Genomic DNA, 24,710 nt, shown 5'->3' with positions numbered 1-24,710 from the left:
GGGATCCGAACCCAGTACCTACCAGCCTGTAGACCGATGGCCTACCACGACGCCACCGAGGTCGGTTAAACTCTCATGGAAGGCCACAAGGCGCAATACACCAGGGGGTCTGGGGGCATGCCCACCAGGTAATTTTGAAATCTATAGGCGTTTTGCAACCATTACATACATATCAGTACTAGCTAGATTTGTTTGCTCCTCCACCCCCACCCTCGGTAGCTACGGCCCTGGGCAAGCTGTTCTGGGCACATGACTTGAAAAATACTTAATAGACTGTATCGTTGTTAATCGTTAAGGAGAGCGTAGCAAAATAAGAAAAACAGACAATAAAACTTTATTATTTATTTTTTCTATATACAATTAATTAGTATTTCAACAAAATCTGTAAGTACACCGGCATGAATAACTAGAAATAACAACACTAACTGTTTTAGATGACGTTCAAATTAATGTTATGTTTGATCAACGCGTAGCAATAGAAAAAGGATAGATTATAACTCTGTATTTTATAATTTCGGTTGTTTCCCATTTTCGAATGGATTGCCAACTTTTTTGAATTTATGAATAAAACATCGTTATTTGGATTAGGTTTTTTAAAATTATTTATTGGAGAGGGTGGGGCTGGACTCCAGTTTGGCAAATTAGAGCGCAAGGTTTATTGGTCTAGACCACTGGACATTTTTGAGGGCATAGGTCAGAAAGCAGGGCAAACTTCAGCAGCTCTGTTAAACTTAAAGGGACATTCATGAGTTTGCTGCATTTTTAAAGATGTTATCGACTAACAGAGACTTTTTAACAATTGTAATCATATATCAAACATATTGTTCTGCATAAAATATTAGTGGCTTTATATTAAATATGTTTCTGATCGTTCTAATATTTGTACTAGGTTAAATTTCATTTTATTTCCTAAAATATGTTTTTTCATACATACGAAATTATTTGAAAACAAAATCCAGTTTGGGCTTCTTACAAATATTAAGACGACCAGAAAGAAAGAAATGTTTTATTTAACGACGCACTCAGCACATTTTATTTACGGTTATATGGCGTCAGACATATGGTTAAGGACCACACAGATTTTGAGAGGAAACCCGCTGTCGCCACTACATGGGCTACTCTTCCGATTAGCAGCAAGGGATCTTTTATTTGCGCTTCCCACAGGCAGGATAGCACAAACCATGGCCTTTGTTGAACCAGTTATGGATCACTGGTCGGTGCAAGTGGTTTACACCTACCCACTGAGCCTTGCGGAGCACTCACTCAGGGTTTGGAGTCGGTATCTGGATTAAAAATCCCATGCCTCGACTGGGATCCAAACCCAGTACCTACCAACCTGTAGACCGATGGCCTGCCACAACGCCACCGAGGCCGGTTTAAGACGACCAGAAACACATTGAATATACAGACACTGATATTCTAAACAAAAACATATATTTAATATGGAGGTTTAATCATAGAAATATTTTATTAGTCGGAAACATCTTACAATGCAGCAAACTCGGGAATGTCCCTGTAATGTAACAGTTACAGTACTAACGCAATAAAGAAATGTTAGTGGTGTCATGTTTTCGTAAAAAAAAAATAATAATAAAAAAAAAAAAAAATTCAGGAGTTGTGTTATAGTATGATGACCGATTAGAAACCTGCAAAATACTAGTAAGGCACAACCTGTTTGCATTAAAACATTTACCACATCATAAAACATACAGTGAACAAAATAATGTCCATAACATTTTTCACGGCAGTTTTACCACTAACATGTTTGCAAGTAAATTTGAATGATTAGTTTGTTATTTCTTTTGTTTGCCAATATCAGGGTTCAAAACTCGCCCCAAAAATATGGTGGCCCAAAAAATAATAATGCATATTGGCAAATTATGGTAAGTGAATCACGAGCAAGATTTTAATGTGGAATACAAATATTGATAGTGGCTCATATGTTATAGCTCTAAAGAAGATAATATTATTTGGGCGACTAACGCCATTATTTTTTAAATATTTAAGTTGCCCAAACAGTCCATTGGTAGCATTTGGCGACCTGGCCATGGGACGTTTCGAGCCCTGCAATAAGCTGTAAGATTATTTACAGGGCTAGCTCTGACACTTGCGAATTTTAAAAACAATTGGCGAATTTTATTTTCATTTGGCAAAATAATTTCATGAAATAATTGATATTTTGTTAGACAATATCTGGGTTTCTGCAATTTTTTAAGTTTAATAGATAATTTGGCAACATTTTCTGCTGACCCAAAGCTAGCCCTGCAGTGTGGTATTCACTGAATAAAAGTGACGCAACAGTTAACACGCCAATGACACGTATACATGTACGATTAAGAACAATGGGGTGGTAAGGGGATGACAGTTTAGTTAATACGCAGTGACATGCCAGTTCAATCTTTATCTTTTTATTATATTATATCAAAGTGTCACCGACACATTTGTAGCTCTTCTTAAACAGCACCCTGCTTCCTGTATTAATATAGGAGCAGGACGTAGTACATTGGTGAAGCACTCGCCTGATGTCTGCGGGCGGGACGTAGCCCAGTGGTAAAGCACTTGCTTGATGCGTGGTCGGTCTGGGATCGATCCCCATCAGTGGGCCCATTGGGCTATTTCTCGCTCCAGCCAGTGCACCACGACTGGTACATCAAAGGCTGTGGTATGTGCTATCCTGTCTATGGGGTGGTGCATATAAAAGATCCCTTGCTGCTAATCGAAAAGAGTAGCCCATGAAGTGGCGGCAGTGGGTTTCGTTCTCAATATCTGTGTGGTCCTTAATCATATGTTCGATGCCATATAACCGTAAATAAAATGTGTTGAGTGCGTCGTTAAATAAAACATTTCCTTCCTTCCCCTGATGTCCGTTCAGTCTGTATAGGATCAATCCTCATCAGTGGACACATTGGGCTATTTCCCGTTCCAACCAGTACACCACAACTGGCATATCAAAGGTTGTATGTGCTATCCTGTCCGTGGGATGGTGCATATAAAAAATCCCTTGCTACTAATTAATGGACCAATGTAGCAGGTTTCCTCTCTAAGACTATATGTTGGAATTATCAAATGTTGACTTCCAATAGCCGATGATTAGTAAATCAATGTGCTCTAGTGGTGTCGTTAAACCACACAAACTTTTAACTTTAGTTACCTTATTCATTCTTGGAAATTAAAACAGTACTCTACCAGCCTGACTGATATTGCCATCAGTGTGCTTTAGTGGCATTGTTACACTAAACAAACTTTAATTAATAAATCAATGTGCTCTAGTGGTGTTGTTACACTAAAATTTTTTTTAATTAATATATTCATACTTGGAAATTAAAACGGTATTCTACCAGCCTGACTGATTAATAAATCAATGTTCTCTAGTGGTGTTGTTACACTAAACAAACTTTAATTAATAAATCAGTGTTCTCTAGTGGTGTTGTTACACTAAACAAACTTTAATTAATAAATCAATGTTCTCTAGTGGTGTTGTTACACTAAACAAACATTAATTAATAAATCAATGTGCTCTAGTGGCGTTGTTAAACCACACAAACTTTAACTTCTTGGAAATTAAAACAGTACTCTACCAGCCTGACTGATATTGCCGTCAGTGTGCTTTAGTGACATTGTTACACTAAACAAACTTTAATTAATAAATCAATGTGCTCTAGTGGCGTTGTTACACTAAACAAACTTTAACTTTAATTACTTCCTAGTTAGAAATTAAAACTTCCACCTCCTTTTATAAGTATCCTGCCATCTCATTGAATCCTATTTCATGTATAATCATTCACAGCGGGACGTAGCCCAGTGGTAAAGCGTTCGCTTGATGCACGGTCAGTCTAGGATCGATCCCCGTCGATGGACCCATTGGGCTATTTCTCGTTCCAGCGAGAGCTCCACGACTGGTGTAACAAAGGTGTGGTATGTACTGTCCTGTCTGTGGGATGGTGCATATAAAAGATCCCTTGCTGCTAATCAAAAAGAGTAGCCCATGAAGTGGCGACAGTGGGTTTCCTCTCAATATCTATGTGGTCCTTAACCATATGTCTGACGCCATGTAACCGTAAATAAAATGTGTTGAGTGCGTCATTAAATAAAACATTTCCTTCCTTCTTCTTCACAGTGTTTTAAATTTTCAGATTCATGACAATGGATGTTGATGCAGACGATTCTTCAGTTGAAAATTCACATCTTGATGTGAAGTCTGAAAATACGGACACTCATCTGGAACTGTTGCGAACGAACATGCTTGAGCGAATAGCACGGTCGGACGCTCACTTCAAACACCAACAGAGAGACGAACCGGATCTGGAGCTGAAAGAAAAACATGAAATCGCGTCCGATATTTTAAAAACGAACCTGCTATTGTTTCTGTCCCGTTTTGGCAGTTACCTACTCCCTGAGGATCTTCCATATTTTGCTGAGCATCGTAATATGTACGAAGTCAATTTTTATCTCAAAGAAATCGAGAAACGGCATGATGAAATCTCGAACAGGAAGGTGGTAAATAATCGGAGGTATGCAGCAATGCAGGAGCTGATGGCGGGTGGGGAGTATTTCAGCGAGGACGAGATGAAGTGGCGAGATCCCTGGCTCTATAATCAGATGGTGGGACAGTATCTGACGGAGGAAGACATCCAGGCTAAAGTCGACAAGTCGGATCTGCGATTTTCCTCGGTGCTTTTGAAACACATGGACCAGCTGAGAGAGAACGCCTGGTATGAAGTTCTGAAGCAAAAAGAGGTACTTTAAAAAAAATCTGTAGAGCAAAACCTTTTTGGCACTTGTAAGTAACAAGGGTATGAAGATTTTTATGTCTCTGGTAAGGATTTTCTTCATCACGGGTGTAGGAAAGTGCCAGAAAATGGTGGGGGGGGGGGGGGGGGGAGGCACACACACACACACATATATATATATATAAATATATAAAAAAAACATCGCTGCTCCCCCTGCTTCCTACGCCAGTGTTCATTGTGGATTTTTAATAAACATATTGAAGGAAAGAAAATCTCACATCTGTCAAAACATATATTTATTTCAACCAAAAAATGCTTGCAAAGTCTGCCTGGTGTACTGTATACATGTCTAATTTTTCTATATTCAAGACCATTATGGCGTTTACTTTGAAATTATGTTAAGTTTTTTATGTAAATTTAAGGATTTTTATGTTCATAGTTGTTAACCAAAGACCATGACATGCCCCAGCTCCAGGGTTTCAGTTTCACAATTACCTTGCTCAAAGCAATTTTTTTTTTTTTTTTTTCTCAGGAGCATAATTTCCAAACTTTGCAGGCCACAGTCTAGACCCATCCTGCATAATGTCTGCTCACAGGCCTCCCCCACCCCTCTACCAAATCATTTCCCTGTTAATGTGCTCAGAAGGCGGGAAATGCCTTCTTACAGGTTCGGGCACTTTGAATCAACAAACTTCAAATCATCCGGGTTATCACACTGACAGTGTCCCTTGGATCCCGACACACACATACACATTCTCAAGTTTGACTTTATTCATTTTTCTAACAACATTAAGTACAGTAATAGTATTCATTACCTTAAGAAGTATGGGCAAGTGGAAAATATATGGGGCAAGAGGATATCTGATTGGCACATGTATGGTATATTGCCCTATGGCAAGTAAATGTTTTGAGACATTTTGAACCCCAATTACAAATTATTGTCCGAACCAAATTGTTAACAACTACAAAAAATTACTCTCGTACCTTTAATTGCCGTTAGATTTCCTCCAAAGTTTGTCCAGACACAAATCGCAAAAAACCTACTACAAATATACAGATTCCACACACGAGACTGCAACGATGTCACCGATATTTTCTTTGCTGAGATTGCATAGGGAAAAATACATGCAGTTTTCTGCCTTCTGCCATGATACTTGTTTATGGAATACTCTTCAAGAGGGGTGAAAGCCTCCAAAGTATGTGACACAATTAATATGAAATCGATGATCTCTAGTGGTGTCATTAAAATAATAATAATAATAATAATAATAATAATAAATAATAATATGACGTCATCACGTTTGCTTTTATATCATGTTATGACGTTGTTAGATTAAGTCCTATCCTTTCAACCCTCTTGAAGAACATTCCATAAAAAGTCAAAATGGCAGCTGATACAAAATTACATGCTTTTTTCCCTATGCGCTCTCAGCGAAGTCGATATAGGTGACATGGTTATCATCTGGTATGTGGAATCTGTGTCATTGTAATGGTTTTTTCAAGATTTGTGTCTGGACAAACTTTGGAGGAAATCTTAACGGCAATTAAAGGTAGGAGAGTAATTTTTCGTAGTTGTTAACAATTTGGTTCGGACAATAGATATGTACAATGTCAACATTCAGTTTGCAATTATTTGTAATTCTATACCCGAGGACAGTTTATAAAAAAAGGTGGTGAAAAATTGCCAGTTGCCAGCTTTTAATGAAATGCCTGACAAGTGGCAACAGTAATCTGTCGTCTTCTTGGGAGGTGTTTGCTCGATGCGCGGTCTGTGTGGGACCAATCCCCATTGGTGGGCCCATTTGGCTATTTCTCGTTCCAGTCAGTGCACCACGACTGGTATATCAAAGGCCATGGTATGTGTTATCCTGTTTGTGGGATGGTGCATATAAAAGATCCCTTGGTGGTAATCGAAAAGAGTAGCCCATGAACTGGCAATAGCGGGTTTCCTCTCTCAATATCTGTGTGGTCCTTAATTATATGTCTGATGCCATATAACCATAAATAAAATGTGTTGAGTGCGTTGTTAAATAAAACATTTCTTGGGGAGCGGGACATAGCCCAGCAAACTCGGTCGGTCTGGGACCAATTCCCATCGGTGGGCCCATTGGGCTATTTCTTGTTTCAGCCAGTGCACGACGACTGGTATATCAAAGGCCGTTGTATGTGCATATAAAATATCTGTTGATACAAATAGAAAAAATATAGCGTGTTTCGCCTCTAAGACTATATATAAACATTACCAAATGTTTGACATCCAATAGCCAATGGAGGCGGGATGTAGCCCAGTGGTAGATGCACGGTCAGTTTGGGATTGATCTCCATCAGAGGGCCCATTTCTCACTCCAGCCAGTGCACCATGACTGGTATATCAAAGGCCATGGTATGTACTACCCTCTCTGTGGGATGGTGCATATAAAAGATCCCTTGCTTCTAATCGAAAAGAGTAGCCCATGAAGAGGCGACAGCAGGTTTCCTCTCTCAATATCTGTGTGTGACACAATATGACCGTAAATACAATGTGTTGAGTGGATCGTTAAATAAAACATTTCTTGGGGGGCAGGACGTAGGGAAGTGATAAAGTGTTTTCTTGATGCGATGTCGGTCTGGGACTGATTCCTGTCGGTGGGCCCATTGGGCTATTTCTTGTTTCAGCCAGTGCACCATGACTGATATATCAAAGGCTCTGGTATGTGCTATCCTGTCTGTGGGATGGTGCATATAAAAGATCCCTTGCTACTAATTGAAAAAATGTAGTGGGTTTTCTAAGACTATATATAAAAATTACCAAATGTTTGACATCCAATAGCTGATGGTTAATAACTTAATGTGCTCTAGTGGTGTCGTTAAACAAAATATACTTCTTCTATTGTCTTCTCCAGGTGTAGTGGACAAAAATGGTACTTGTAAACTGAAAATGGCACTTAATTTGTAATATTTACTACCATGATAACTTGTATTTAAAGTTGTTTTGGGGTGGGGCGTAGCCCAGTGGTAAAGCGCTCGCCTGATGCTCAGTTGGTCTTGGATTGATCCCTGTTGTTGAGCACTTTGGGTTATTTCTCATTCCAGCTAGTGCACATAATTGGTTTATCAAAGGCCATGGTATGTGCTGCTGTCCTGTCTGTGAGATGGTGCATATAAAAGATCTGTCGCTACTAATAGAAAAATGTAGCAGGTTTCCTTGCCAAATGTCTGACATCCAGTAGCTAATTATTAATTAATCAGTCTTCTCTAGTGGTGTCGTTGAACAAAACAATTTTTTTTTGAAGTTGTTTGGTTGTGATCTGTGTCTAAATTACTCACTGTTTTGTTTTTGTTATTGTTCTTTAGGAGGGACAGACAGAGGAAGAGGAGGAAAGTGAGGAGGAAGAAGAAAAAGGTTTCACATGCTTGATTCTTTTTCTCTTGCTTCTCAATTAAAATAATGTCAGTTTAGCATGCATATATAGACACTATACACCACCATAGGGGGGGGGGGGGGGAGAGGATTTAGCTCATTCGATTGAGTGATCGCTTCAGGTGCTTGTGTCGCAGGATCGAAACACCTCAGTGGATCCATTCAGCTGATTGGTTTTTTTCTTGTTCCAACCAGTGCCTCACAACTGGACAAAGGCCGTGGTATGTGCTTTCTTGTCTGTGGGAAAGTGCATATAAAAGATCCCTTGCTACATTAGGGAAAATGTAGCAGGTTTCATCTGATGACTACGAGTCAGAATTACATCCAATACCCATTGATAATTAATCAATGTGCTCCAGTAGTGTCTTTAAACAAAAACTTTATACACCACCATTTGTTGTATCACTATTTGTTGTAGCAGCTTATCATAGTCCAGTTTAGAAAATCGTTCCTCATCTAATAATACAAAATTCTGATATGCTTTTTGGAATATTTCCTTGATGATTACAAGTAGGTTGACCTATTAAATAATCCATTAAGTATTCCATCAGTTGGTTTTGAAGTGTTCATCAGATATATTGTTAGTGCTTTACTAAATTGCGGGAAACATTTTTTAATATCGAAATTTTAGTATTTTGAAATTTGCTCCATATGATAAATCGGTATTGATATGATACCGATACCGAACGGTATATATGGTATACCACCCAGCTCTAATGTACATTATCAGCCAGTATTTAACATTAGTACATTTGAAATATGACTAGATTCAGCAAAATAACCTTTCAGTCATGTTTAATTAGCTGAAAAAGTTGCTTTTTAATAAAATTGCCATAAACTGCTGTTGCTAGTCTGTTTCACCTATGACTATGTTTTTTTTTTGTTAATGCAGTGGGTCACACATTCTTATATTCGAGCCCTGTTGTGGTCGACCTACCTATACATGCATCAGTTGATTTGTTTGCACGGTAGATGTCAAGGGAGAGAACTCCCTAAAACTACATGTAGTAATCTGTTTTACACATTACATATACATAGAGAATACCTATTCAGTGACGTTTGGTATCTGCTTTATTCTGTGATGGTAAGAATGGGAAATTCTGCGAGGCTCTGCTGAGTGTAATTTCTCATTCGGCCTGAACAGGATAAAGCAGATATCCGACGTCAGTAACTTGTTATTACTATTAAGAGGAAAAGCAATTATTTCTGTTATTTCATCCACATCAATGTACAGTGACCTTGAGGTCAAATGAGCAATAATGTAATATAGCTGTGCTTGTGACGTCAAAAGTCATATCCTGCTACTTTGCTTTATCCGTCGTCATATTCAGTCAGTAGAAACGGTGGTTACAACTTGCAGGATAAATGTGTATATATATCACGGATCTCAGAAATGAACATTTCCGTAAACCATTTATGGGTTACTCAAAAACAAATTCAGGTAACCCATTTCGTTTTTATGTAACCCATCGTGACCATGTAACAGTCCTCGAAATTCGCGGCGGCAATCGGCAATGCTATCGCAAAATTGATTTGCGACAGCATTTCATTGCCGTCACAAATCTGAGAGTGGTGAAAAGTCTGTAGGCATTTTTCCCTGAGCTCTGTCCAATTACATATCCCGGTAAAAAGTATTTATAAGCTAGTGTACGTGGCCCAATGTTTCCTCAATTAATATAAATTGGTTTATTCCGGTATAGAATATATATTATTACTGCAGTGGATCATAGATGAATAATTTTGACAGCAGTAATCTTTTCTTTAAAATTACTGCCGTAATGCTGTTGCAAAATTTATTTGCGACGGCACTTAACTGTCCGAATGTCAAGGGCTGATGTAAATGATATCACAGTGTTTCTGTCAGAAAGACATTTTGGGGCATGGCGCTATTGAACAGTGAACAGGAAATGGGTTAAGTTTAGGTTCAGGTTAAGAAAATCATACAGTAATGATAAGAGTAATTTTGTCAAAAGGTTAACTTTTAAAAAAAAGTCTGCAAAAACATTTCTGTATGGTGCCATACCCATTTTACCCTCTGGCAAAAACCCTGTATCATAAATTCAATGCGCAAACGAAAAATGGGTTACGCAAACTATACCTTATCGAGCGACGTGCGAACCAATTTACGACCTCATTTACATGATGGGTTACTTGAAAACGAATTTGGTTTTGTGTAACCCATGAATGGTTTACGCAAATGTTCGATTCTCAGTGGGGTGCATGGGTAAAGAGTTTTTAATTTGCCTTTTAATAGTGGGTGGGTGGGGGAAGTGAGGCCTACCTCAGCTTCAGAGTTGCATGGGAGCTAGTGTAAATGCACCCAGGCCCCTACTTCCAGTAACTACAATGTATATAGTAAACACATGTGTACACACATGGTTGAACTTTGTTAGACGAGACTGGGAGAGTCATATATAGTAAACACGTGTGTACACACATGGTTGAACTTTGTTAGACGAGACTGGGAGAGTCATATATAGTAAACACATGTGTACACACATGGTTGAACTTTGTTAGACGAGACTGGGAGAGTCATATATAGTAAACATGTGTGTACACACATGGTTGAACTTAGACGAGACTGGGAGAGTCATATATAGTAAACACGTGTGTACACACATGGTTGAACTTAGACAAGACTGGGAGAGTCATATATAGTAAACACGTGTGTACACACATGGTTGAACTTTGTTAGACGAGACTGGGAGAGTCATATATAGTAAACACGTGTGTACACACATGGTTGAACTTTGTTAGACGAGACTGGGAGAGTCATATATAGTAAACACATATGTACACACATGGTTGAACTTTGTTAGACGAGACTCGGAGAGTCATGCTTGCTAAAATCTCCTATAATTTGTCTGGTGTTAATAAATAATGAATATATATTTATTTATTTTTTACAAGCCTGGGGCCTAATTCACAACGGTCTCTTAGGCTCTGCTATAGACAACAAATCATCCTCTTTGTAAGTCTTTTAGCATTGCACTGCGAGATCGCAAAGTTGCAAGAGTTTAGTGAATTAGGCCCCTGCTCTTTTTGAAATACCACTGAATTAACTGGTAGTAAAATGGCTTTTCCAGGTCATGTAATTTTGAAGTAGATCCAGGAGGCCATAGTAAAATAAATACTAGATTTTCATCCAAATATTTTGAACGAATCGTAGTGGGGCTACAATTTTATTTTTTCATTTTATAATTTTAAGACATCAGAAATATGACACATTGAGCATCATAAGAGATAATGTACATTATTAAGGGATCATGTACATGTATAAATATGATTAAGGGATCATGTACGTGTATAAATATAATTAAGGGACCACTTACATATATATATATAATTAAGGGATCACGTACATGTATAAATTATATGATTAAGGGATCACATACATGTATAAATATGATTACGGGATCGCGTACATGTATAAATATGATTACGGGATCATGTACAGGTATAAATATGATTACGGGATCATGTATATGTATAAATATGATTAAGGGATTGCGTACATGTATAAATATGATTACGGGATCGCATACGTGTATAAATATGATTAAGGGATCACGTATGTGTATAAATATGATTAAGGGATCACGTATGTGTATAAATATGATTAAGGGATCACGTACATGTATAAATATGATTAAGGGATCACGTACGTGTATAAATATGATTAAGGGATCACGTACGTGTATAAATATGATTACGGGATCGCGTACGTGTATAAATATGATTAAGGGATCGCATACGTGTATAAATATGATTAAGGGATCACGTACGTGTATAAATATGATTAAGGGATCGCGTACGTGTATAAATATGATTAAGGGATCGCGTACATGTATAAATATGATTAAGGGATCACGTACGTGTATAAATATGATTAAGGGATCACGTACGTGTATAAATATGATTAAGGGATCGCGTACGTGTATAAATATGATTAAGGGATCGCGTACGTGTATAAATATGATTAAGGGATCGCGTACGTGTATAAATATGATTAAGGGATCGCATACGTGTATAAATATGATTAAGGGATCGCATACGTGTATAAATATGATTAAGGGATCACGTACATGTATAAATATGATTAAGAGATCGCGTACGTGTATAAATATGATTAAGGGATCATGTATGTGTATAAATATGATTTAAGGGATCATGTACATGTGTATGTGTATAAATATGATTAAGAGATCGCGTACATGTATAAATATGATTAATAGATCGCGTATGTGTATAAATATGATTAAGGGATCACGTGTGTGTATAAATATGATTAAGAAATTGCGTACATGTATAAATATGACTAAGGGATCGCATACATGTATAAATATGACTAAGGGATCACATACATGTATAAATATGATGAAGGGATCATGTACAGGTATAAATATGATTAAGGGATCATGTACACGTACATGTATAAATATGACGAAGGGATCGCGCACAGGTACATGTATAAATATGATGAAGGGATCATGTACAGGTATAAATATGATTAAGGGATCATGTACACGTACATGTATAAATATGATGAAGGGATCGCGTACAGGTACATGTATAAATATGACTAAGGGATCGCGTACAGGTATAAATATGACGAAGTGATCGCATACAGCTATAAATATGACGAAGGGATCGCATACAGGTATAAATATGATGAAGGGACCGCGTACAGGTATAAATATGATTAATTAAGGGACCATGTATATGTATAAATATGATTAAGGGATCAAACAAAAACACATTCTCTGAATTTAATCCTAGGGCTGGATGGAGATGAAAATATATGATTTTTTTTATTGTGGCCTGCACATGTAACTAATATGTAATTATTTTAAAGGTTTATACTACAATCCAGATCTGTAATGGTTTGTAATTTGCTTTTATCACTGTAGTAATCTGTTGGTGCATGATACACTTGACATTTACCAAAGTGGTGCGAGATTTATGATCAGTATTAAATGAAGGACGAAAATACAAACAGTGTCCTTACTGCACTCTTTTTCTTTTCTTTTCTTTTACCATAAAATTGTGCATTTTGCACACATACACATGCACACTTGCACACACACAAACACATGCACATACATGTGTGCACACCTCACACACACAAACACACACACCACACATGAACAAACACTCATGTATACACGCACCATTGTATTGGCATAGCCGGGATTGCCAGATTTTATATTGAGGAGTTGGGGGGGTGGGGCCTACATCAGTGACTTCGGCATGCACGCACGCACACACACACACACACTCTCTTTCACACACACACACACACACCACTCACACAACACACATACACACACACTCACATTCACACACACACACACACACACTTACTCACACACACTCACTCACACGCAGACCCACACACTCACATACAGACACACACAGACATACAGTACACACACAAAGACAGACATACACAGAGGCACGCACACTCACTGTCACTCACACACAGTCACACACACACACATGCACAGACATACACTACACAGACTCACACACACACACATACACATTGGTATACACAGTCATACACACATGCACACACACACACAGACACAAACACACACACATGCACACACACACACACACACACACACAATCATTTATCAAGTAACTTTCAACGCCATTTCGTACTTCCAGAAGACATGCAGGAACAACCATGTGACTCGTCAGAAGATGCTAAACCTAAGATATTGGAGACTGAAAAAAATATCCTGCGGTCTGAGTTCCTCCAGATCATGCAGGAAAGATTCATGTCCGGGAACGATAAAACCTTTGATTACAGGTATGTACATTTGTACAATACATGACAGTGTTCATCAGGAAAGATTCATGTCCGGGAACGATAAAACCTTCGATTACAGGTGTGTACATTTGTACAGTACGTGACAGCGTTCATCAGGAAAGATTCATGTCCGGGAACGATAAAACCTTCGATTACAGGTATGTACATTTGTACAGTACGTGACATCGTTCATCAGGAAAGATTCATGTCTGGGAACGATAAAACCTTCGATTACAGGTATGTACATTTGTACAGTACATGACATCGTTCATCAGGAAAGATTCATGTCTGGGAACGATAAAACCTTCGATTACAGGTATGTACATTTGTACAGTACATGACAGTGTTCATCAGGAAAGATTCATGTCCGGGAACGATAAAACCTTCGATTACAGGTGTGTACATTTGTACAGTACATGACAGTGTTCATCAGGAAAGATTCATGTCCGGGAACGATAAAACCTTCGATTACAGGTGTGTACATTTGTACAGTACATGACAGCGTTCATCAGGAAAGATTCATGTCCGGGAACGATAAAACCTTTGATTACAGGTATGTACATTTGTACAGTACATGACAGTGTTCATCAGGAAAGATTCATGTCTGGGAACGATAAAACCTTCGATTACAGGTGTGTACATTTGTACAGTACGTGACAGTGTTCATCAGGAAAGATTCATGTCTGGGAATGATAAAACCTTCGATTACAGGTGTGTACATTTGTACAGTACATGACAGTGTTCATCAGGAAAGATTCATGTCTGGGAATGATAAAACCTTCGATTACAGGTATGTACCAGTACATGACAGCGTTCATCAGGAAAGATTCATGTCTGGGAATGATAAAACCTTCGATTACAGGTATGTACCAGTACATGACAGCGTTCATCAGGAAAGATTCATGTCTGGGAACGATAAAACCTTCGATTACAGGTATGTACATTTGTACAGTACATGACAGTGTTCATCAGGAAAGATTCATGTCTGGGAACGATAAAACCTTCGATTACAGGTATGTACCAGTACATGACAGCGTTCATCAGGAAAGATTCATGTCTGGGAACGATAAAACCTTCGATTACAGGTATGTACATTTGTACAGTACATGACAGTGTTCATCAGGAAAGATTCATGTCTGGGAACGATAAAACCTTCGATTACAGGTATGTACATTTGTACAGTACATGACAGTGTTCATCAGGAAAGATTCATGTCTGGGAACGATAAAACCTTCGATTACAGGTATGTACATTTGTATAATACATAACAGTGTTTTCCATGAAGGATGTATGTCTGGGAATGATAAAACCTTCCATTACAGGTATGTACATTTGTACAATACATGACAGTGTTCATCAGGAAAGATTCATGTTTGGGAATGATAAGACCTTAGATTACAGGTATGTATATTTGTACAGTACATGACATGACAGTGTTCACCAGGAAAGATGTATGTCCGGGAACAATAAAACCTTCGATTACAGGTATGTACATTTGTACAATACATGACAGTGTTTACCAGGAAAGATTCATGTCCAGGAACAACAAAACCTTCGATTACAGGTACAGTACACCACACTATATAGTGAAGTAAACTAACAGCCCATAGTTTCTCAAAGTCTGTGTAATGTTAAAAGTTTGTTTAGTTTAGTAGAAAGTTCTAAGAACACCAAAGGGCTAGTCAAAGATCACAAACACTTGAATAGATGAATGGGATAACAGAGGAACATACAACAAGTCTTAACAGGGAACATTTTGCTTTCAAAATCTTGATTAGTGATATGTCTAGGCAATTCAGAATTGATTAGCAGTTAGGGTCTCCACGAGTCAAGACTCGCATGCGTTTACAGGACTCGAGTGCCCGTGCAAGGAATAGGATAGGATAAATATTAAATATAATTAATCTGGAGCAAGAAGGAAGGAAATATTTTATTTAACGATGCACTCAACACATTTTATTTACAGTTATATGGCATCTGACTTATGGTTGAGGACCACACAGATATTGAGAAAGGAAACCCGCTGTCGCCAATTCATGGGCTACTCTTTTTGATTAGCAGCAAGGAATCTTTTATACGTACCATCCCGCAGACAAGATAGCACATACCACGGCCTTTAACATACCAATCGTGGTGCACTGGCTGGAACGAGAAATAGCCCAATGGGCCAACCGATGGGGATCAAGCGCTTTTTCACTGGGCTACGTCCTGCCGCCCCCCCCCCCCCCCCCCCCCCCATAACTGGAGAAATAATTATAGTTAACATTTTCCCACACAATCGATTATGGACTTTCATATTCTGTCATCAAATTGGTAGAGCTAAACTGATCACTTGCTTATTACAAAGGGCGGGACCTAGCCCAGTGGTTAAGCGTTCGCTTGATGCGCTGTCCGTCTGGGATCGATCCCCGTTGGTGGGCCCATTGGGCTATTTATCGCTCCAGCCAGTGCACCACGACTGGTATATCAAAGGCCGTGGTATGTGCTATCGTGTCTGTGGGATGGTGCATATATAAAAGATCCCTTGCTGCTAATCGAAAAGAGTAGCCCATGAAGTGGCGACAGTGGGTTTTCTTTCTCAATATCTTCTGTGGTCCTTAACCATATGTTTGACGTCATATAACTGTAAATAAGATGTGTTGAGTGCGTCGTTAAATAAAACACTTCCTTCCTTCTGTTTATGTATCATTGGAACACCACTACCCCTGGCAGTGTTCAAGATTAAAAATTTTGGCCAGTATCCCAGTTGGATACTAACATTTCAAAATCTGGTATCCTACCTGAGAATTTAGTATTATATGGCATCGCGGTGGGATACTGGGTTCTTGAAGTCTGGTATCCAAAATTAAATTCTGGTATCCCCGGGATATCGGGATACCGTTAATCTCGAACACTGCCTGGTGGTAAAACACTTCTAGTGTCATAAACAAATATTCCTGTCCTTTTCTTCATTTAATCTATTTTATTTATAATTTCAGCAAAGTTGACAAAAATACGTATTACGACAATCTGGAGACACTGGGCATAGACGAAGAAGAGAAATATTTTGATGATAATGATGATGATGATAATGGTGTTGTTAAGGCTAGTGGATGCATGCCCGTAGATGATGTTTCTTCAGAATGTGGGAGCATCAAGGATCATCATACAAACCATGGTGAACGGGTGGACAGTGTTGTTTGTGAGAGAGACAGTGTTTGTGAGAGGGACAGTGCTGTTTGTGAGAGAGACGGTGTTTGTGAGAGGGACAATGTGGTTTGCAAGAGGGACAGGGACACGGACGATTACATGTCATATCCGTGTGAAGCTGTTTGTGAAACAACAGAGGCAGCAGAACAGCTCACAAACATGACTGTCTCGAAAACGGACTCCAGTAACACTGTTACGTGTTGTGATGCTGCACAAGACATGGAAACTGCGGGCGGGAGCGGATTCGGTTGAGATGGAATTAAATGTTTCATGTTTTTGTGTGTTGTTGTTGTTGTTGATTATCTAAGTCTTATATTTTTATGAGAATTAAATTTGGGTGAGAAGTCATCAAATTAAGTCAAGAACGGTCATTCCAGGTTCAGGAGCCAGGTCGATTTATCTATGTCAGAGAGTCAGGAAGGTTTGAACATTGATTCTTATGTAAAAATATCTTTAGATTTCAGGTGTACAACTCTAACTTGCCTAAACCTGTACGTTCATTGGGAATTTGCATTCTTTTAATCAATTTATTTTCAATTTGCTGCTACCCAAAAACAAGTCCACGGGATAGACACCAACTTTTAGTAATATGGGAAATTTCTTTCTTTTAACTATGTGTAGATTTCAGATCTGCAACTCTTACTTGTCTAAACCTGTACGTTAATTGGGTATTTTCATTCTTTTAATGATCTGCTGCTACCCCGAAACAACAGTCAACTGGATACGGTGCCGGATTTATAAGGGGGAAGTTGCCCGGGACCCTCTGCCAGAGGGGCCCCCTAGACTAAGGACTTCCTTTATTAAAAAAATGTAATAATTATAAAATTAGTTTTTTTTTTTTTTTTTCATGTAATTTAATTTCTGTGTTGAGGGGCCCCCGAAGCTGAAGTGTCAAAATTCGGCCCTGACTGGACACGCACCAAATTTCCATTATAGTGGAGAGTAAACTTTATAACTGTTTTTCGTGACGCTTAACATCCACGCGTTCTATTTTGTTTTGCTTGATTTTCATAATTGATCAATTTGACTACATTTTCAAGGTCAAATGAAGGTCATTGTTTCTGAATATGTAATAATGCTGTAAATGACACAAATCATTGGTTCTTTTAATTCTTTCAAACAATATTGATCATATTATTACATCTAGTAGGGGTGGTTCCTGATTGAAATTTCAGGGGGAGATTAATAATTTAACAAAGGGGGAGATGTTTAGGTAAAGGTAACGTCCACATGGTTTGTTACAAATGGGTACCCATGCTTACCGAGGTTTGTACAGGGTATGAGGATAGGTGTCGTTTATGCTGAGTGTTGGTAGCTACCCAAAGGTGACCTTTAAAGGTCCTTTTGGAGGTCATTTAGGGTCAAATTAGGCGAAATTAAGTTTTACGTTTTTCACAACTTTTGAAGGTAGGGCTTTTTACAAATGTGCTAACATAAGGTTCACTCTTCATAGATATGATTACATTATATCATTACATTGTACATGCAAACTATGGGGAATCTTGATATTAAAATCAATGTGTCTAAAACATGTCCAAAAAAGAAACCTTAATGGTAGAACTTTGCCAAATGTGGATACCCATGCTTATTGAGATCCGTGCAGGGTAAGGTTTACGGTTAGGGTAAGTACCAACACTAAATTGACCTTTATTGAGATCTATATATATATATTCTGCAAAAAAGTAGGGGAACTCCAATAAGAATTTACAATTGCCAAAATTGTAAGGTATATTAGCTGTGGGGAATGGTTATATGATAATAGTGAATTAATTGGGCAAACATGACAACCGGTAGTTCAGTATTGCAGTAGTTTCTATGACCATCAAAGATCTTGAAGGACGATTGGGGTCCGAAGTGAAATTAGAAAGTTGACGTTTTTTATCAGTAAATCGCAAATTCAAACAATAAAAATTACTAAAAACAAAACAATAACAACTTTATGATCAACAGAATGAAAAAGATTGACAGAAATACCTTGTAATGTTCCTGGAAATTGTCAAAATCGAGAATGACACCCCATACACGTGTACGCGGGAAAACTGCGTGATGCATGTGCAAACCATGGAATGTGTTTCGGTGTGTTGATAAACAGATATGAACGTTCTTTACTAGGATGTCTGTGATCAAAACGTATGTTCGGTCTAATAGCTGATATTAACATTAATGTTTCAGGTTCCCCAACTTTTTTGAAGAGTATAGTATGTTTATGGTAAAGGTAGGTACTCGTGCCATTTAAACCTTTAGGGTGTCATTTTAGAAGCCGTTTGGGGTCAAAATTATTATTATCTGTAAGTTTAGGTTCTTTTCAGAAAGTGTTATTAAAGGTTTACGTTTCATTATTAAATGTATCAAACTGATCAGTATAAGTTATATTAACTGGGAAATCTAGAATGAAAAATGCATTTATTTTTCAATATTAATTTCGTGCGACGTATCCTTTTAGATACTATATATTGATAGCTGGCTCTACAATGCAAATAAACTGACAGGCTGTTATAATTTGCATTGGTATAGCAGTTATGAAAAATAAACCAGTGCGTTAGGTGGGAATGTGTATGTTTTTTAATGGTAGTCAAAATTCTTTCCTTTGTCGGCCGCTACCCAAAGACAAAGGAGTACTACCTAAATTGACTGTTTCTTAACCTGAATAAAGCCAAGTGATATTTTTAAGTTAACTAATTGTTCCAAATATGTTTATTAATAAACAATATGAAATATAAATTTATATATGTTTTGTTTAATCTTTGATTTTGGTGTAGAATGAAATAAAATACTGGTATGCTTCATATATTGGAAATTTAAACAGTTCCCATCTTTGTTTTTAAACGACTGGCCAAACCTTTTTCAGACACGTTTTGTTAGAAATGGGGACACATGCTTAATGCTATATAGGGTAAGGTTTACAGAGAGGTCAGGCAAAAGAACACAGGCTCCAAGTACACAATTGTAAAGGACTCGGGTGGAGTCTTACAAAAAAAAAATACTGACTCCCTCTAACCAACCCTCAAAACTGCTAAAAACGAGTCTCCCATGAGTTGCCCCGGGAAAACAGAATTAAAAACAAGCTAGGGGGCAACCACGGGAGGCCAACAACGAGGGTCACCGATAGGCAAACTAAGTTCAAATTAACATGTAGCTCCCTTTTTCTTCTTCTTTTTTCGATGAACCGTTCAAAAATGCGCCAAAATTGCGCACTACTTTCCGAGCTGGCCGAGGCCGGCACCTGCGCCCAGGACAGGTGTGCGCTGCAACAGCTTGTTCTGAACTTGCACGTAAAATCCTATGACCTGAGCGGGTAAGTATCCTGTGTTCTTGACTTTAAAGGTCATGTTGGGACCATTTAAAGTCATTTGCCACAAATTAAGGACATTTTAAAATTATTTAATTAAAGATAATATCACTGTTATTCCAGCAACATTTAAAATAGTCTGCCTTATATAGTTTGTATGATTATACTAATTCTACATGAACATATAAATAAGCGGTTTTAGATTATGATTGTTACTCTGATCCTGCATGATAAACTGGGATAATACCTGTGGCAAGGGAATGTTACGTCGACTGATAATTTGTAGAGTTATATTTATTCTTACCTTACATATTTGATCGTTATGTTCTGATCTATGCATGTAACGACCATGTGTATTACCTTTGACAATCATATTGAGAAACAATACGCAAAGTCACCAACAAAAACCTAAAGAGTAGGAAAGAGAAAGGTCAATTTTGTAAAATTATAGAGGTGACATTCATTTGACACAAGTGTAGTTTCAAGGTTTTATTAATTATTAATGAAACAAACAGTGTTCTTGCCATTCTTAAAGAGTGGATCTGTTGTGGACCTCCTTAAGGTGGTATACTAAACCAAATACCTTCCGGCTGGGTCAAAGTTCGAGGTGCACCCAAATTTTGATAGAGAAGTCCTGTGATTGGTGATAAAATTAATGTAAGTGTGTTAGTTGTAAAGAAAACCCTTTCATCTTGGCAAAAAATGTATTCAATTTTATTTCATCTAGTACCACTGTGTCAAGTAGCTCTGTGCTTGAAACACGTATGGGGTACCTGTAAAAAAAAAAAAAAAGTACTCGAATTTTGTGCGGAACTAGGGTAGTCGTAGACGCTACCCTTTATCTCAGAAATGAGCAGCTTGACCCCCATTTTTTTTCTGATTCACTTTAAGGGTAAGGGGTGGTAGTATTTATATCCGTGGCGTTTATGTCGATTGATACGCTGCAGGTAGGAGTTTTAGCCACATATGTTACAATTGTCGTCTATGGGAGTTGATTTGGTAGTATACACCCTTAATCCGCTGAGGTATATGTATGTTTCGTGTATGGAGCTACTGATTCATATGTTGTAATTGATAGTCAGGTTAAGGATATTAAAAAACAACAACAGAGTTTCTGGAATACTTCTATGTAGAAAGAATGCTACTGAGCTATATGTGGCAAGACCTAGGCCTATATATATATATCCAACCATACTTATTGGTACATGAAAAGATTCTACAAATTTGGTAGCAGTCTAAAATCTGCATTACGATTTTTGAGGAAGGATGTGTCACACGAAATTAATATGGTCAAATAAAAGCAATTTTCATTCCAGATTCCTATTAGTTTAAATGGAAATTGCAATATATACTGATCAGCTAGTCATAATCAAGAGTAAAACTTAAATAACACTTTTTAGAAAAGTCTTACTCTCATAGATATTAAAAACAATGTAAAACAAAATATTCATTTTGACTCGCACTGACATCTAAAATGACCCCTAAAGTGACCTCTAAATGTTACAATGGTGCGAGAACCCATCTTCACCATAAAATTTAGTTTAAACAGATCTCAATAAAGGTAAATTATGCGTGGCTACCTAACCTCACATAAACCTTACCCTGATTAAACCTCAATAAGCACGGGTACCAAACAAACACGTTTTAGACTGTAGTAAACACATAATTTCGAGATCAGTTAATTTTCATATCATTTTTCTATGGTTTGCATGTAAATTGTAATACATAACGATCCGTTATAATCATATTTATGAAACGCGAACTTTAAGTAATATATTTGTAAAACAAAAAGCCCTACGCTCAAAGATAAGAAAAACTTAAGAAACTAAATTTTCCCTAATTTGACCCTAAATGATCTTAAATGGGTACCCATTGCTAACTAACCATGCCCAAAATATGGACATTCCTGAATTTGCTGCATTGTAAGATGTTTCCGACTAATAAAATATTTCTACGATTAAACTTACATTAAATATTAAATATATTTTCTTCTTAGAATATCAGTGTCTGTATATTCAATGTGTTTCTGGTCGTCATAATATTTGTAAGAAGCCCAAACTGGATTTTGTCTTTAAATAATTTCGTATTTACGAAAAAATAATATTTTAGGAAATAAAATGAAATTTAAACTATTACAAATAGAACGATCAGAAACACGTTTAATATACAGCCACTAATATTTTATTCAGAAAAATATATTTGATATGTAATTACAATCGTTAAAAAGTCTCTGTTAGTCTATAACATCTTAAAAAGTGCAGCAAACTCAGGAATGTCCCTTTAAGACTTTATCTCTTTAAGACATTATCTCTTCCTTTGACATTCCCAGTCTGGAGCTCCACGAGGTAAGACGTGTTTGTTTCGCGTGTGCACACTGCACGTGCTTTCGTGAGCTCGACTTGGGGGTCTTTCATTTCGTTGTTTTTGTCGGCGAATTGAAGTTTTGTACTGGGATGTATGCGGCCATTGGAACTGATTGAACGCTGGAACGCTTCTCGTTTCGACAGCCTGCACCACCAGGATGGATTCTTTTTTAGCGAGATTCCTTGCCTCCACGTCATTTCTCCGGCTGACTGTCGACTTGCTTTTTTTCGTGACTCGTATGACGGCCATTCTGCAGAACGCCACGGTTGTTCGCGTTTAGTCTCTACATGTCCGAGCCTGTCCTAGCAGCACTGGAAGATTGACCGCCCCACTCTAAGAAGAAATAGGAAGCGGGGTCGGCCCCTACTACTCTTTTTCTAGACTTTACCTTGCTTTATAGTGATACCATCTCGTATCCTCCGGAGTCGGGCCCGTCCGCACCACTATACCAAACCATGACGACTGAACTATACCCTAGTCTGATACTCTCTCTCGTTTAGACGGATCCGGCTTCTCAAGATCTGTATTTCAGCACAGCAATACACCTTCAACGTCTATCGAATGTCAATCTAGGGGTTTTCTTGACGGGATGCAACCCATCTCGTCCCTTTAAGCTGTGCATCCAAACGGCCTTAACGAGGCCACTCGCGTGGACATATCGATCGGACTTTAAACTTTTAGATCTGCGTTCAAACTTTTATGTAGAAATTACTTCTTTATTTTTAAATATGATTAAATAGTCCGATCCTCTCTTCTTTCTCTTCTTTAATTTTGGACTGTCCTTCTAAAATGCTCCAAATTATATAAATATTCGGCCGAGCAGTCAATTCTTTTTATTTTTGGCTTGTAACCTTTTTATTTTTTTTATTTATTCTATTAACTTTTTTACTAATTGCTATTTTCAAATTTCTGCTCATTTTCAACCCCCCTTCCCCCCCCCCCCCCCCCCCGTTCCCGAGTCAGGCCACTGATCTTATCGGAGGTCGGACTCGGGATGGGCGTGTTCGAAACCCTAGTGGTATATGGGCACGTTAAACTAGTTATCATCATCATCATCATCATCATCTTCCTTTGATTATATTCCGGATCTGCCTCTGAAACACATACTTTCGAGAACAGTTGATTTTTTTTTTTTTTTATCAAGTTTCCCTATAGTTTGCATGTAAATTGTAATATATAATGATCCATTATAATCATATTTATAAAAAGCGAACTTTAGGTAGCATATTTGTAAAAAGCGAACTTTAGGTAGCATATTTGTAAAAAGCGAACTTTAGGTAGCACATTTGTAAAAAGCGAACTTTAGGTAGCATATTTGTAAAAAGCGAACTTTAGGTAGCATGTTTATAAAAAGCGAACTTTAGATAGCATATTTGTAAAAAGCCCTACCATCAAAAATAACAAAAATGTAAAACACTTGATTTCCCCTAATTTGACCCTAAATGACCCCAAAATTATCTTTAAGGGTATATTTCGCGGGAGTACCTATCCTTGTCACAATCCGCACTTACCATCACCATAAACCATACCCTGTACAGACATCAGTAAGCATTGGTACCCATTTCTAACAAACTATGCCCCAAAATGTAGACGTAACCTTTTCCTAAACATCTCCCCCTTTCGTTAAATTTTGGATCTGCCCCTGAAATGTCAACCAGGAAGCACCCCTACCAGATGTGTAATGGATATATCTATAAACCAAAGTAACAATATGACCATTATTGATCAATATTACTGGAAAACGTTAAAAGAAAGAAATTTCCCATATTACTAAAAGTTGGTGTCTATCCCGTGGACTTGTTTTTGGGTAGCAGCAAATTGAAAATAAATTGATTAAAAGAATGCAAATTCCCAATGAACGTACAGGTTTAGGCAAGTTAGAGTTGTACACCTGAAATCTAAAGATATTTTTACATAAGA

At 37.8% G+C, this 24,710-nt stretch overlaps 1 protein-coding gene across 2 annotated transcripts; it reads left to right on the top strand.

The window, feature by feature from the left end:
- Window positions 1-50: 50 nt before the first annotated feature.
- Window positions 51-17,414, top strand: LOC121377680 (coiled-coil domain-containing protein 97-like). 2 transcript variants are annotated; one of them, XM_041505757.1, is made up of 5 exons: window positions 51-128; window positions 4,134-4,737; window positions 8,064-8,112; window positions 13,804-13,948; window positions 16,927-17,414. In XM_041505757.1, the coding sequence occupies exons 1-5, from the start codon at window positions 76-78 to the stop codon at window positions 17,387-17,389; spliced, it is 1,314 nt and encodes a 437-aa protein (XP_041361691.1). In that variant the 5' UTR covers window positions 51-75; the 3' UTR covers window positions 17,390-17,414. The 2 variants fall into 2 exon arrangements, with proteins under 2 accessions (XP_041361691.1, XP_041361692.1); XM_041505758.1 differs by lacking the exon at window positions 51-128 and adding an exon at window positions 306-384.
- The last annotated feature ends 7,296 nt before the right edge of the window (window positions 17,415-24,710 follow it).

The sequence above is a fragment of the Gigantopelta aegis genome, chromosome 7 (genome assembly GCF_016097555.1).
Source record: "Gigantopelta aegis isolate Gae_Host chromosome 7, Gae_host_genome, whole genome shotgun sequence".
In the NCBI taxonomy this organism is placed as follows: Eukaryota; Metazoa; Mollusca; class Gastropoda; order Neomphalida; family Peltospiridae; genus Gigantopelta; species Gigantopelta aegis.
The sequence above is the reverse complement of the archived record's forward strand: the minus strand, read 5'-3'. Positions and strand labels throughout refer to the sequence as shown.